The sequence below is a fragment of the Gracilinanus agilis genome, chromosome 1 (genome assembly GCF_016433145.1).
Source record: "Gracilinanus agilis isolate LMUSP501 chromosome 1, AgileGrace, whole genome shotgun sequence".
Lineage (NCBI taxonomy): Eukaryota > Metazoa > Chordata > Mammalia > Didelphimorphia > Didelphidae > Gracilinanus > Gracilinanus agilis.
In genome coordinates this window covers 222,171,354-222,184,956 of record NC_058130.1, presented here as the reverse complement: position 1 = coordinate 222,184,956, position 13,603 = coordinate 222,171,354, and the positions used below count along the sequence as shown (strand labels likewise).

Here is a 13,603-nt window from a genome sequence, read left to right as displayed (position 1 = left end):
CATTTATTAAGAACTACTATACATCAAGAGCTATGCTAGGTACAAAGACAAAAATAAAAATAGTGCTAGCTCTCAGAGTGCAGTGCAAGTGTTACATTATCTTTTTTTGAGGCTAAGGAAAGAGTCTCCAAGAGACTTCCCTTCAGCAACAAAACTAGTATAAATGTGCATTATTATTACTGCACAGTGCCTCAGGATTTAGAGCTGAAATGGACTCATCTAGTCCAAATTCCTCCTTTTACAGAGCAGGAAACTAAGGTTCAAATTACTTCCTAAATATCACCCACCTAGAAAGTAGCAGAACTATGACCTGAAACTAGATATGTCTTTAAGTGAGAGAGAATGGGAGGGGGAAAGGAGAAGAAGGGGAAGAGAAAGCAAAGGAGGAAACAAGAAGAGAAGGGAGAGAAGATAAGAGGGGAAGAAAGAGGGGAGGCAGGACCAAGGAGGGCAGAGGAATGAAAGAGAAGTGGAAAGGAGGGGAGGAAAAGGGAGGAGAGAGAAGAGAAAGGAGGAATGGAAAGAGGAAGGGGTTAGGAGAGGAGAAGGGGAGGAGGAGAGAGTAATGGGAGAAGAGAGGCAGAGAAATAAAAGGTAAAGGAAGGAAGAAGGGAGCTAGAGGGAGAGGGGAAGAGATGAGAAAGAAAGGAGAGAGGGGAGGGAGGGAGATGGAGAGGAGAGGAGGAAGGAGAAAGAAAGAAAAATGACCTATTTTTCTAAAAAATCAAACTATTTATTTTTATAACATCTCTTTTTTAGGTCAATTGCTTAATTGATAGTGGTTCCCCACATCCCCCACCTCCAAAGTTTCCTCTCTCCATCTGTGAGCTACCCTGGGTTTAATGACACCACCAGCAGTTCCCCTGTGCCATCATGGAATCCTACTTAAGGCAATATTTTTGCCTGCAGAGGGAAGCCTGCGTACTGTTCTATTTCTGGCTACTACACAGCAGTCCAATGACAGCCAAGCTAACAACCCAACAATATCTCTCTGAAGCCAATTTATGGAGTGAAATTAATTCTTCCTGTGGAAGCTCTAGGGCTCTAATCTTTACCTGCATACATATCACCCAGAGCTGCAGCCAGGACTTTGTAAGCACAGGTCTTCCCTCCCAAAGGGTCGCCAACAATCATGTAACCGTGCCTCACCAGCATCATCTCATAAATCTAAGAATGAAACATTAGAGAAGGAATTACTGCAGATTCCCTCAGGACTCAGGCTTGGGTATGTGATTAATAACACATTATGAGTTAGATGCCCTCAGTATTTCTCTTGTTCTCATTATTTTCTTGATAAGGTTTGGAGAATATTAACCTCAGACGTAGTAAATATCTGAGGCAATATTGGAACCCAAGTTATCCAGACTCGAGGTCCATCATACCATTCCCTCTATCATATTCCTTTTCTAGATTCCTAGGTCAAAAGTGAATGTGCCTACATTCCTAACCCTGACTCCCAATGTGTGATTGAGACATATCTCTAACTTCAGTTTACACCTCTTACAAATACATGTCAAGGATTCTTCAGCCATAAATGAAGTAAATTCATAAATTCTGTTGCTGCTGAATCTTCTTTTCCTAAGGTTATGTATAAATGGAGATTCTGAACCTTGGACTTCATCCCCCATAAGTCCCTTAGTTTTCCCAAAATTCCCTTTAACCTCTCCTGCGCCTCCTCATTTGTGTGGTCATGTTATTGATTTATAGTTGGCTATAATTCCTCCCTCTCTTTTTTTGGTTCCTAAGTGAGATGGTTAGTACCTTTTAGTTAAGTTTTTGCTAATAAAATATTTATTTTTGTTAGTTTATTGCTAATAAAATATTTATAAATATAATATTTAGTATTTTGCATATTAATTTTAATCTCCACAGTTAATATGTTTTGGACTTTTGATTTGATTGGCACTCATAGCACAGCAAAGGATTTATATTGAGCATGGATCTCTCGTTTTAATTGAGCTTCATTTTCATATAATAAGGACTAAAATCAAGGCACAAATCCTTACTTAAATGACTACAGAACTAGAAGGCTATATAGAAAGACAATTCTTGAATTTTCCATTTGTTCTTCCCTCACTGAATAAATTGGCCTACATTTGGTCTTTTGTAGTAGGATGTATACTTTTAATGTTTTTTGTCATTTGTTTTATTTAATCTTGTGGATTTTTTTCCTATTAGATTATGAATTTCTCAAAAATAATATTTTCTTTTCTTTTCTTTCCTCCTCCTTCCTTCCTTCTCTCTTTCTCTTTTCTCTTTCACACACACACACACACACACACACACACACACACACACACACACACACATATGCAGATTGCAGATTTTTGGTTTATATAGGGTATCCAAAAGTCTTAAACTTTTGGGACAAACAGTATAATGAATAGTCATTCAATGATACTGACTTCAGAGTAGACAAACCCAGCCAATGGCAATCTACTAGCCTACTCAAATGGTAATAAGCAAGAATGAATGACATCTGCCTTTATCTCTATGATCATATCACTTATTTCTAGATCTATGTGCTATTGTCCATTTAGACAAAGACAGGTCACCAACTGGAAGGCAGTCCAAAAGATAACAACAGTAAATCAGCATTTATATATTCCTTTAAAGTTTACAAAGCACTTTACATCTAATAACTCATTTGATCCCTACAACAACCTTGTGAGGTAGATGCTATTATTATTCCTATTTTACAGATCAGAACACTGAGGATAAGAGGTTAAGTGGCTTGCCCAATACCTCAATAAATGTTTGAAGCATGATTCAAACTCAGGTCTTCCTGACTCCTGGTCCAGAGCTCTACCAAATCAGCCAAATCAGATGACTGAGTGAAAAATATTGTGTGTGAATCAGTCATGTTCCAAGGTCACCCACATTCTTTGAGGGAGGGTGCTAGGTGCCATGCTACAGTATTTACACTGATACACATATGACTGAAAACCCAAGAGCTTCCCTAACACTGTTGACTATAGAGAGTATTATATTATAAGGTATGAAATTCCAACGCAGCAACAGAAACCCAGGTTTTACTTCTGGCTCTGTCTGCCAATAATTGACTATGTGGCTTTGGCTAAGTCATTTCAACCTTGATTTCCTTATACGTAAAGGTTAAGGGACTGGACTAGATAAGGTTCCTTTCTCCTCTAAAACTGTAATTTTTTGAAGTGGGTTCAACTTAGACCTGTCTCACTAAAATATTCAAAGAACCATAGTTTCACCTAGAAGACACAGTTTCACCTTTGAGGCAACATAGCATAACAGATAGTGCCCGGGGCTTAGAGTCAAGGAGACATGGGTTCACATGCTGCTTCTGACACTTATTAGCTATGAGACTCTGAGCAAGTTATGTAACCTCTCTAAGTCTCAGGTTCTCATTGATAAAATAAGGGGGGTTTGGCTTTAAATCCATAATCCATTGAGGTAGTGCTATGGTATGGATTTAGAGAAAGGCATGATCCCAAAGCACCAATGTATCAACTAATTCAGCTTAGCCTGCCAAATTCTTGGGTTCAACACTTGAGATAGACTCTTAGTTCTCACATTAGAAATGTAATTCATGGGTGGTTGTCTTAAAAAAAACTGAAGGAGATCTCAAATTGGAGCTCTTCATAACAAAATTGGACAGTTTCCTGGGTTGCTGAATGATTTCTTTTTTTGCTTGTCTCGGTGTAGGTGCCTCTAATTGCAGCAGTTTTCAAGGTGCCTGATGAAACCTTTCTGAATGCCTAGCCTCAGCTTAGTCATTTAAAGTTATTTTGAGATGATCTTGAATGAAAGCAGTGATGACTGAGACTCACAAGCAAGACAGTTAGCTACCTTCCCACAGGCATATATGACAAACCAACCTGGATAATCTTTCCAATAAACCATGGTACTGATTGGAGTTTCATCTTTTTAATGTTTTCATTTAGTGCCGCAATGAAAAGCTCATAGTCTGGCTGAGGAAGAACGACTCCTGGGAACAAATCTGATATGATCCCCTGTTAAAATAGAATGGAGAAGAATATAGAGAGCTCAGAGGAATCCAATTCGATAAACATTTATCAAGCATCTAAGTATGAGGCACAGAGTTAGAGATATAAAGATAAAAAAAATGACAGCCACTGCTCCTAAGTTTATAACTCAACAAGCTTTTATCAAATATCTAATAAGCAATTTGGGTCATTGAACTTAATATATATATATGTATGTGCATACATATATATATATTTTGATAACTATATTTCAATATAATTGGTTTCTATTCTGTTTTATGCTTTTAAAAACATTCTTCTGAGAAGAGGTACAGAGGCTTCCTTCATGGGTGCTAGAGCCAGTTTCAACTGTACTCTCTAGTCGATTGTTAATTTTTCAGGGTAAGCATTTATATCTCAGAATTTGGTAAATGCTAAAAATCAGGGCTTGATTTATTATTGTTTTACTGACCATTTGGTCTAAGTGACAGAGAAAATGTTAATAATGTAGACCCAGTAGGTCCATAACACTAAAAAGTATAAGAACTTTGCCTTAGATAGCTGCACAGGGCACAAGGATACTGGGATTTGCCCAGGTCAAATAGCCAGAATTCTGATGGAGATCCGACTTGAATGCAAGTCTTTCTGATTCCTAGATCAGTTCTTTATTTACGCTGTGACACTGCCTGGCTTGAGTCTCTAAGTAGCTGATCTGCTTTAGTAAAGGGAGTTTCCTTACTGGGAATTCCTTGTACCAATGAAATCATGATCTGGTTTTAAAAAAAGTCAGCACAGCACTTGGTGCTAGGGAAATCAAAGACAAAAATAAAATACTATTTGCTTTCAGGGAGTTCCCATCCTATATGCTACTACAGTCCAGTAAAGAGAATAAGAAGTGGGCCATTTTCCTCTTCCAGCTACTCCGATTGCCCAGAGCTCAGAGGACCTGCTAGCAAGAGCTAATTTTAGCAGTAACCAGAATAGGCAGTTACCTGGGCCCTCTGCCTATAATTATCTCACCTCTGGTATGCCATGATACTTGAAATTCTACAATTAGAGATGCAGTTCTTTAAGCCTTGAAAGCTTTTCCAGATTCCAGAAGGCTCTATTAAAGTGCAAACATCCATTCAAAGTATCTATTAAGCAACCACTTTATGGGGGTCATTGTAACCACAATAGTAGTGATCATAATGATAATGTATTAGGTTTACCTAGTTCATTTTACCGAGCACTTCCCTCACAACATTACAAAATGGTATGGAGGTAACACAGGTATCATTATCTCCCTTTTACAGTTGAAGAAACTGAGGTTTAAAAAGAAATTAAATGACTCGTCCTTTGTCACATGGTTAGGGTTGACTACGTAAGTATAAAGGGAGCTAAGCGGCACAGTGGACAGAGTTCCAAGCCTTGAGTTAGAAAGACTTATCATCCTGAGTCTGGCCTCAAAACTTACTAGCTGTCTGACCTTGTGCTCCATTTGCTTCTATTTCCTCATCTGTAAAATAAGCTGCAGAAAAAATGGTAAACCACTCCAGTATCTCTCCCAAAGAAAGCCAACTCTAAAAAGGGTCATGAAGAGTCAGACACGACTGAAAAAAGACTGAATCACCATAAAAATATAAGAATAAGGCTCTTTGAGAATGGGACTAGGGCAAGAGCCCAAGTATATGGGAGCTGGAAACACAGTGTACTAGGAAGGAATGAAAGATTCTGGAACAGAAAGCTAGAAAGGAGAATTGAGGATATTGTATTTTTCACTATGTTGCCTAGCCTTGGCCCACTAGCTAGGCTAGTGCACTTCCTAAGTGCAGTTTCTAAAAGGAATGTATTTTAAATGGATTTATGGGAAAACTAAACAGAGGTTTAGGTGCTCCACAGCAGTCCAATCTGTTGTCCATAGAAAGACATCTGAGCTGGGCTGTCTCTAAACATTGGTTTCATATCTATTTAGTGAGGATGAATCCAGGAGTTCAGGTCCAGAATGACCCTGCTGCTTACCTGAAATAGAGGTACATCTTGGGCCAAGAATTTGGCCAAGTTGACATCCAACAAGGCACGGAGCAACAGGACACTCTCATTTTCTTCTGGATATTTTAGCTTCAGGTTCCCAGCAGCTGTGAGGACAGACTTTACCGCCCGCATCCCGTAGTCATAGTGATGCTGAGATGATAGCTGCTCAGAGCATAAACGGTAAGTAGCAACAATTTTCTGGGCAAGACTTGTGAAGGCAAAAAAAAAAAAAAAAGGTTGTATAGACTACTGGGTTAGGTTTCAGACTTCTTGGTTTTGTTTTGTTTTGTTCTGTTTGTTTTTTAAACTCCTTACTTTCTGTCTTAGAATCAATATTAACTACTGGTTTCAAGACAGAGGAGCAATTAGGGTTAAGTGACTTGCCCAGGGTCATACTATCTCCCAGCCTGGTGTTCTATCCACTGAGTCACCTAGGTGCTCCTCCCACTTCTTGTGGAATGGGCTGACTTGTGGAGTAGTGAGTTTTCTGTGTCTACCTGGAGGTTTTCAAACAATGCCATATTGAAGCATTGTGCCAAGCCCTATGTTTGTCTACAAAGTTGTAGAGACTTGTGCTTCAGGTAATGGCTGGACTAAATGACCACTGGGACTCTTTCAACTCTAAAATTCTATTCTTCAGATAGATATGCATCATGAGAATATTTTTTCTCCTCCATCTGTTAGTCAGCTTCTCTTGGCAATCCAAAGGATGAGTCAAATCACTTGAAAGTTGACTCATAGAGTGGTATCTGAAGAATCTGGCTTAGTTCAGTAGTACTATTTCATAGGCAAGGATCCTCAACAAACCCATATACTTATATTCTCCCAAATAGTCAGAGCTAGCATTTATTTATATTTATATTTAGCTCTTTAAGGTTGGTAAAATGCTCTATGAATATTAACTCATTTGGTTCTCACAATAACCCAAGGAGGTAGAAGCTATTATTGTCCCCATTTTACAGTTGATGAAACTGAGGCAGAAGTTAGATGACTTGCTCAGGGTCATGCAGCTAGTAATTGTCTGAGGATAGATTTGAATTGAGGTCTTCCTGACTCCAGGTCCACTGCTCTATTCACTGTACCACCTAGCTGCCTGCTAAACAATACCTCATGATGAATTACAAGGTTTCTGATAATGTAATTGTATGCTTCAGTAGTGATTAATACTCTGCTGTCATTTTTTCATGGAATTTAATAATAATAATTAACAGTTAGGTTGCAGAGTGAGTAGAGCTCTTGGCCTGGAGTCTGGAATACCTAGATTAAAATACCTGAATAGCTAGCTATGTGACTCTAGCCAAGTCACTTAACCTTACGTGCTTCAGTTTCTTCATCTGTAAAATGAACTAGAAAAGGAAATGGCAAAACACCTAGTATATTTACCAAGAAAACTCTAGATGGGATTATGAAGAGTCAAACATGACTGAAACAACTGAACACCAATACATGCTATATATATATATATATATATATATATATATATATATGTATGTATATTATATAATACCTACTATGTGCCAGGTACAGTGTTAAGTGCTTTACAATTACTATCTTATTTCATCCTCACAGCCCTGGAGAGGTAGGTTTCATTATTATCTTCATTTTTCAGATAAAGAAACTGAGGCAAACTGAGGTTAAATGACTCTTCTGAGGTCACACTACTAGTAAGTTTCTGAGGCTGGATTTGAATCCAGGTGCTTTTTCCATTGCACTGCTTAATTTCATGCCAAATGATACCTTATGAATTATAAGATGCTTTAGTAACGATTAACACTCAAATGTCATTTTTCACAGAATCTAAGAATCAGAAGAGACCTTGGAGACCATCTAGTCCAATTTATATATGAAGAATTCTACCATATATCCAGTAACCCAGCTTTATCTTTCCCTCAAGTAAGGGAGACTTTACTACTTCCACAAGTAGCCCATTACACCTTTTTGTTGTTTAGTCCTTCAATAGTGTCTGACTCTTCGTGACCCTATAGAGCAGTGGTTCCCAAACTTTTTTGGCCTACTGCCCCCTTTCCAGAAAAAAATATTACTTAGCCCCCTGGAAATTAATTTTTAAAAATTCTAATAGCAATTAATAGGAAAGATAAATGCACCTGTGGCCATCACCGCTCCCCTGGATTGCTGTAGCACCCACCAGGGGACGGTAGTGCCCACTTTGGGAATCACTGCAAGCATAGACCATAGCACACCAGTTCCATCTATCCTCCACTATCTCCCAAAATCTTTCCAAGCTCATGTTTGTTGCTTCCATGACACTATCTATCCATCTCATCTTCAACCATCTCTTTCTCCTTTTGCCTTCAGTCATTCTCAATATCAGCATCTTATTCCACTTTTGGAAAGCTCTAATTCATAGGAAATTTTTCCTTATATCAAGCTTAAATCTGCCTCTCTACATCTTCCACATCATCCCTCTTTGTTCTGCTCTCTGGCATCAAGTAGAACAAGCTGAATCCCTCTTCCATACAATAGTCCTTAAAATTCTTGTGGACAGCTATCCTATTCCTCCAAAGTCTTCTCTAGGCTGACAATCCCCAGTTCTCTGAATTGATCCTTATGTGGCATGAACTTGAGGCCTTTCACTGCCCTAGTTGTATTTCTCTGGATGGTCTCCAGTTTACCAACCAGGTATCCTAAAATGTGGCACTCAGAACTGATCACAATATTCTCCATAGGAACTGACCAGGGAATGGTGAGTCTGGCCACCCTCATTCCTGGATGCTCTACTTCTTGTAATTATAGCCTAAGATTGAATTGTCTTTCTTGGCTGCTATATCACACTTCAACTTAATCAGAACCACCCATGTGCCAAAGAAAGTCTTCCAGGGCACATTTGTGATTGCCTGGCTAAGCTTTTTAGAACATAATGCTAATGAAGTTGGCTTCAAGACTTTCATCCCCACATGACCCAGTGAGCTCCATGAAGAGCAACAACCCAAAAAAGGGATTCAAAGACACAGGCTTTATCCCTATGCTTCTCCAAATATCTTAATATGGACCATTGATTCTAAAGGGTACAAAATAAGACAGTATGGATGGGGGCAGCTGGGTAGCTCAGTGGAGTGAGAGCCAGGCCTAGAGACAGGTGGTCCTGGGTTCAAATTTGGCCTCAGACACTTCCTAACTGTGTGACCCTGGGCAAGGCATCTTTACCATTCTTCTGCCCTAGAACCAATACACAGTATTGATTCTAAGATAGAAGTGAGGGAGACAGAGAGAGAGAAGAGAGAGAGAGTGGGTGGGAAGAGAGACAGAGAGGGATAGAGAGAAAGAGACTCAGAGCAGCCCCTCCCCACTATGGAATTTGTTGTTGTTCAGTCTTTTCAGTCATGTCTGACTCTTCGTGATCCCATTTGGGGATTTCTTGGCAAAGATGCTAGTGCGATTTGCCATTTCCTTGTCCAGTTCATTTTACAGATGAGAAAACTGAGATAAATAGGGTTAAGTGACTTGCCTAGAGTTGCCCACTTAGGAAGTGTCTGCGGTCAGATTTGAATTGAGGAAAATGAGTCTTTCTATGCAACCCAGCCACTCAATAATGACGTCTTTCTTCGGTCTAAGGTTCTGAGGGATAAGTAAGTACATGCTTGGAATATAACCTGTGAAAAGACCAATTCTCAGACTAGATAGTTTCTAAGGAAAGATTCAACATGATTGAACACTGATTCTAGAGTCAAAAGACCTGAGTTCAAATCCTACTTCTGGTATTACTACACAAGGTCACACTAGATAACCAGTGAGGTCCATTGCAGTTATCTATGATTGTATGATCCTAATTTTCCAATGTGCCATATGGAATACAGGTGGTCGAGGCTAAACCCTGAACTCTAGCTACTCCCAGGAAACATTGTCAGGTATTAGGGACCTTTCAGAATGCATGAGAAAGTGAAAAAATCAAAGCAGCTTACCTACGGGAATCCAGAAATCCCATGGAATACAGGGAGATTTCCCCAATTAATGCATAATCAGGTACCATCATGGCAACTGTTCGGAACAAGGCCTGAGGAAGAAAAAAACTAATCAGAACATACCAGGAAAACACACATAAAGAGCAGGTCTATATTGGCAAAGTGCAGGAATACTAATAAAGTCTGATGTTCCTAAAAAGAGGCAACAAGGAATAGTGGATAGAGAATGGAATCAGGAAAAATCAAGCTCAAACCCACCTCAGACGGTGGGCAAATCACTTAATCTTTGACTGCCCAAGGCAATTCTCCAAGACTGTTATGGTCCAGACTATATTGGTAGATAGAGGGTTCTCATTAGGAGTTCTCTGTCTCAATGTGGAATGACTTTTGATTGGTCAGGACTGTTACACAAACACTATTTTATTTGATATTCATGCCAACGCTGTGAAATAGATGTTTGTACTGTCCCTATTTTACAAATGAAGAAATCGAGACTTGAAGAGTCTAAGTAACTTGGTCAAAGGGATTATTTAAGGCAAAGTGGAACTGGATACTGAATGCAGAGGACTGCAAATCTTTATTTTTATGCAAAGCATATTTCTACATTAATCATATTTTTAAAAAAAGAAAAATAAAGACAGAAAATTATATTTGTACTTGAACTTAAAGTTCTATCAGTTCCCTCTCTGGAGGAAGATAGCATTTTTTCATCATGAATCTTTTAGAATTGTCTTGGATCTTTGTGTTGACCATAGTAGCCAAGTCTTTCACAATTGATCATCATTACAACATTTCTGTGACTAAGTACAATTACTTCCAGTTCTCACTTTGCATCAGTTCGTGTAAGTCTTGTCATGTTTTTCTGAAACCACCCACCTTGTCATTTCCCACAATACAATTGTACTACATCACAATCATATACTACAACTTTTTTGACCATTCTCCAATTGATGAACATTTCTTTGATTTCCAATTCTTTGCCACTACAAAAAGAACTGACGTGTATGTGTGTGTATGTATGTGTTTGTACACATAGGTTATTTTCCTTTCCTCTGATCTCTTTGTTTTTTGTTTTTTTTTAAACCCTTAACTTCTGTGTATTGACTTATAGGTGGAAGAGTGGTAAGGGTAGGCAATGGGGGTCAAGTGACTTGCCCAGGGTCACCCAGCTGGGAAGTGTCTGAGGCCGGATTTGAACCCAGGACCTCCCGTCTCTAGGCCTGGCTCTCAATCCACTGTGCTACCCAGCTGCCCCTCCTCTGATCTCTTTGGGGGGACATAGTAGTTTTGTTCAGTCAGAGGGTATTCTCACAGCTTTATAACCCTATGGGCCTAATTCTAAATTTTCTGTAGAAGGAATATTCACTATTCCATTAACAATGCATTAGTATAATTATTTTTGCCTCATCCCCTCCAGCATTTGTCATTTCTTTTCTTATTGTCAGATGTTTTGTTTTTTTAATTAAATTAAAATTTTTACCAATTATATATAATACATTTCCACAAAAGTTTTCCTAAGTTATATAATCAAACATCTCCCTTCCCTCCCTTCTAGTACTGGCAAGTGATTTGGTCTGGGTTATATATGTACTATCATGCAAAACATATTTCTATATTGTTCATCTTTATAGGTGAGTAATCTTATAAAACCCAAACCCCATAACATAAACAACACAAATAAACAATTGAAAAATCATATGCTTTCATCTGCATTCTGACTCCAACAGATCTTTCTCTGGAGGCGGTCAGCGTTCTTTTTCTTTTGTCCTTCAGAATTGTCCTGAATTGTTGCATTGCCAGTAATAGCTAAGTATCACAGCTGATCATTCCACTCCTTTCCCACTCCACCCCCATTTAAAAATATCTTTTCAGGATATAGACCTAGTAGTGGTATTACTGGATCAAAGAGTATGCATTGTTTTAGAGCCCTTTGGACATAATTCCAAATTACCTTCCAGAATGGCTCAATCAGTTCAAAACCCCATCAGCAATTCATTAGTGTCTCAATTTTTGCCACATCTCCAATTTATCACTTTACTGTCATATTGGCCAATCACACAATTGTTGTGAGGTGGTACCTCAGAGTTATTTTAATTTGCATTTCTCTAATCAAGAGGGATTTACAACATTTTTCATATGATTATTGATAGCTTTGATTTCTTCCTCTGAAAAAACTGCTTATTCATATATTCATATCCTTTGACCATTTGTCAATTGGAGAATGACTTGTATTCTTATAAATTTGATTTAGTTCTTTATATATTTGAGAAATGAGATCTTTATCAGAGAAATTTGCTATAAATTTCTTTCTCAGTTTGTTGTTTTGCTTCTAATCTGCATTGGTTTTGTTTCTACAAAACCTTTTAATTTAATAAAATCAGTATTATTCCTTTTATATCTCTTGTTCTCTCTCTTGTTTGGTCATAAATTCTTCTCTTCTCCATAGATTTGACAGGTAAAGTATTATATGTTCCCCTAATTCACTTATTTTCTCCTACTTTTTCATTCTTTTGATTTTTGTTTTATAAAATCTTGACGCCTTGTGAATTCATTAGCTTCTAGTTGTCCAATTCTGATTTTTAAAGATCAGATTTTGTCCATGACTTCTTGATCCTCCTTTTTCTTTTGAACTATTATTTTTCTTTGTAACTCATTCTCTTCGTTTTTGTTTTTGTTTTGTTTTTGACTTGTTTTCTAGCTGGTCAATTCTGGCTTTCAAGACACTATTTTCTTGTTTTAATTCATATGCTTCTGTTTCCAGATGATCAATTTTACTTTTTAAAAGTTTTCTTTAGCTTATGCAATTTGTTTTTTTAATTCTTTTTTGAGCTCTTCCAGAGTCTAGTTCACTGGAATTTCTGAGGTTTTGCTTAACGTTTCTTGGTCCACCTCTGTTCCAACTGTTCTTTGTTTTTCTGAATAGAAGCTTTCAATCATAGCTTCTTTTTTCTTTTTCTATTGTTTATGCATACTCTTTCCTTGTACACTTGCTTCTCTGGTTGTTTGCTGACTCTCTGAGTTTAAGCTTTTCTGCCCTCTAGAAGCTTCTTTTCTGCTCTGATTAGGCCAGTTGAGCTGATCTGAAGAGCTAAATGTGTCCTGAGGTCAAAGGTTTGGTGGCTGAAGGCTGCCCTCTCCTCTGCTCCTCTCTAACAGCTGTCTCCTTGCCAGCTTTGGTCAGAGCTCTGAGCTTTGTGTAACTGTGGTAGCAATTTACTCTCTCGTGATTGGAGCCCTCAGCCTGAGATCCCACCATCCAGCAAGTCTCAGCACAGTAGGTGGGAGAGGGGCCTTTGCACCTTCCTTCTTTTCCTTATACCCAAGAATTCAATCTTCTCTGCATACCTTTTAAGTTGAATTGAGTAAGAGGGTCCTGCAGTTCTGTCTTGTTGAATTTGGTTTTCTGACCCCCTTTCAAGTTCTTTGTTTTTGATTAGTGTGGAAGGGTATTCACAGAGAATTGGTTTTTGCTATTTCTAAGCAGCCATTTTTACTCCACCCCCTCCCCTAATTCACTTACAATATCATCCTTTATGTTTAAATCATATTCTAGTTGTCATTTCTAATAGGTGTGAGGTGGTATCATAGAGTTGCTTTAATTTGCCTTTCTCTAATAAGCAGTAACTTAGAACATTTTTATGACTTTGGATACCTTGGGTTTCTTCTGAAAACTACCTGTATAAATCCTTTGACCATTTATCAATTGGGGAA

General features: G+C 38.3%; 1 protein-coding gene across 1 annotated transcript in view; it reads right to left on the bottom strand.

Annotated features, from left to right (window-relative positions):
• DNAH3 (dynein axonemal heavy chain 3) overlaps positions 1–13,603 on the bottom strand; it is a 218,215-nt gene that overhangs the window by 73,542 nt on the left and 131,070 nt on the right. The window contains exons 33-36 of the mRNA XM_044657457.1: positions 9,893–9,984; positions 5,961–6,180; positions 3,852–3,986; positions 1,056–1,167 (exon numbers count right to left, since the gene is read on the bottom strand). Coding sequence (XP_044513392.1) covers positions 1,056–1,167; positions 3,852–3,986; positions 5,961–6,180; positions 9,893–9,984 — 559 coding nt within the window. The remainder of the gene's footprint in view (positions 1–1,055; positions 1,168–3,851; positions 3,987–5,960; positions 6,181–9,892; positions 9,985–13,603) is intronic.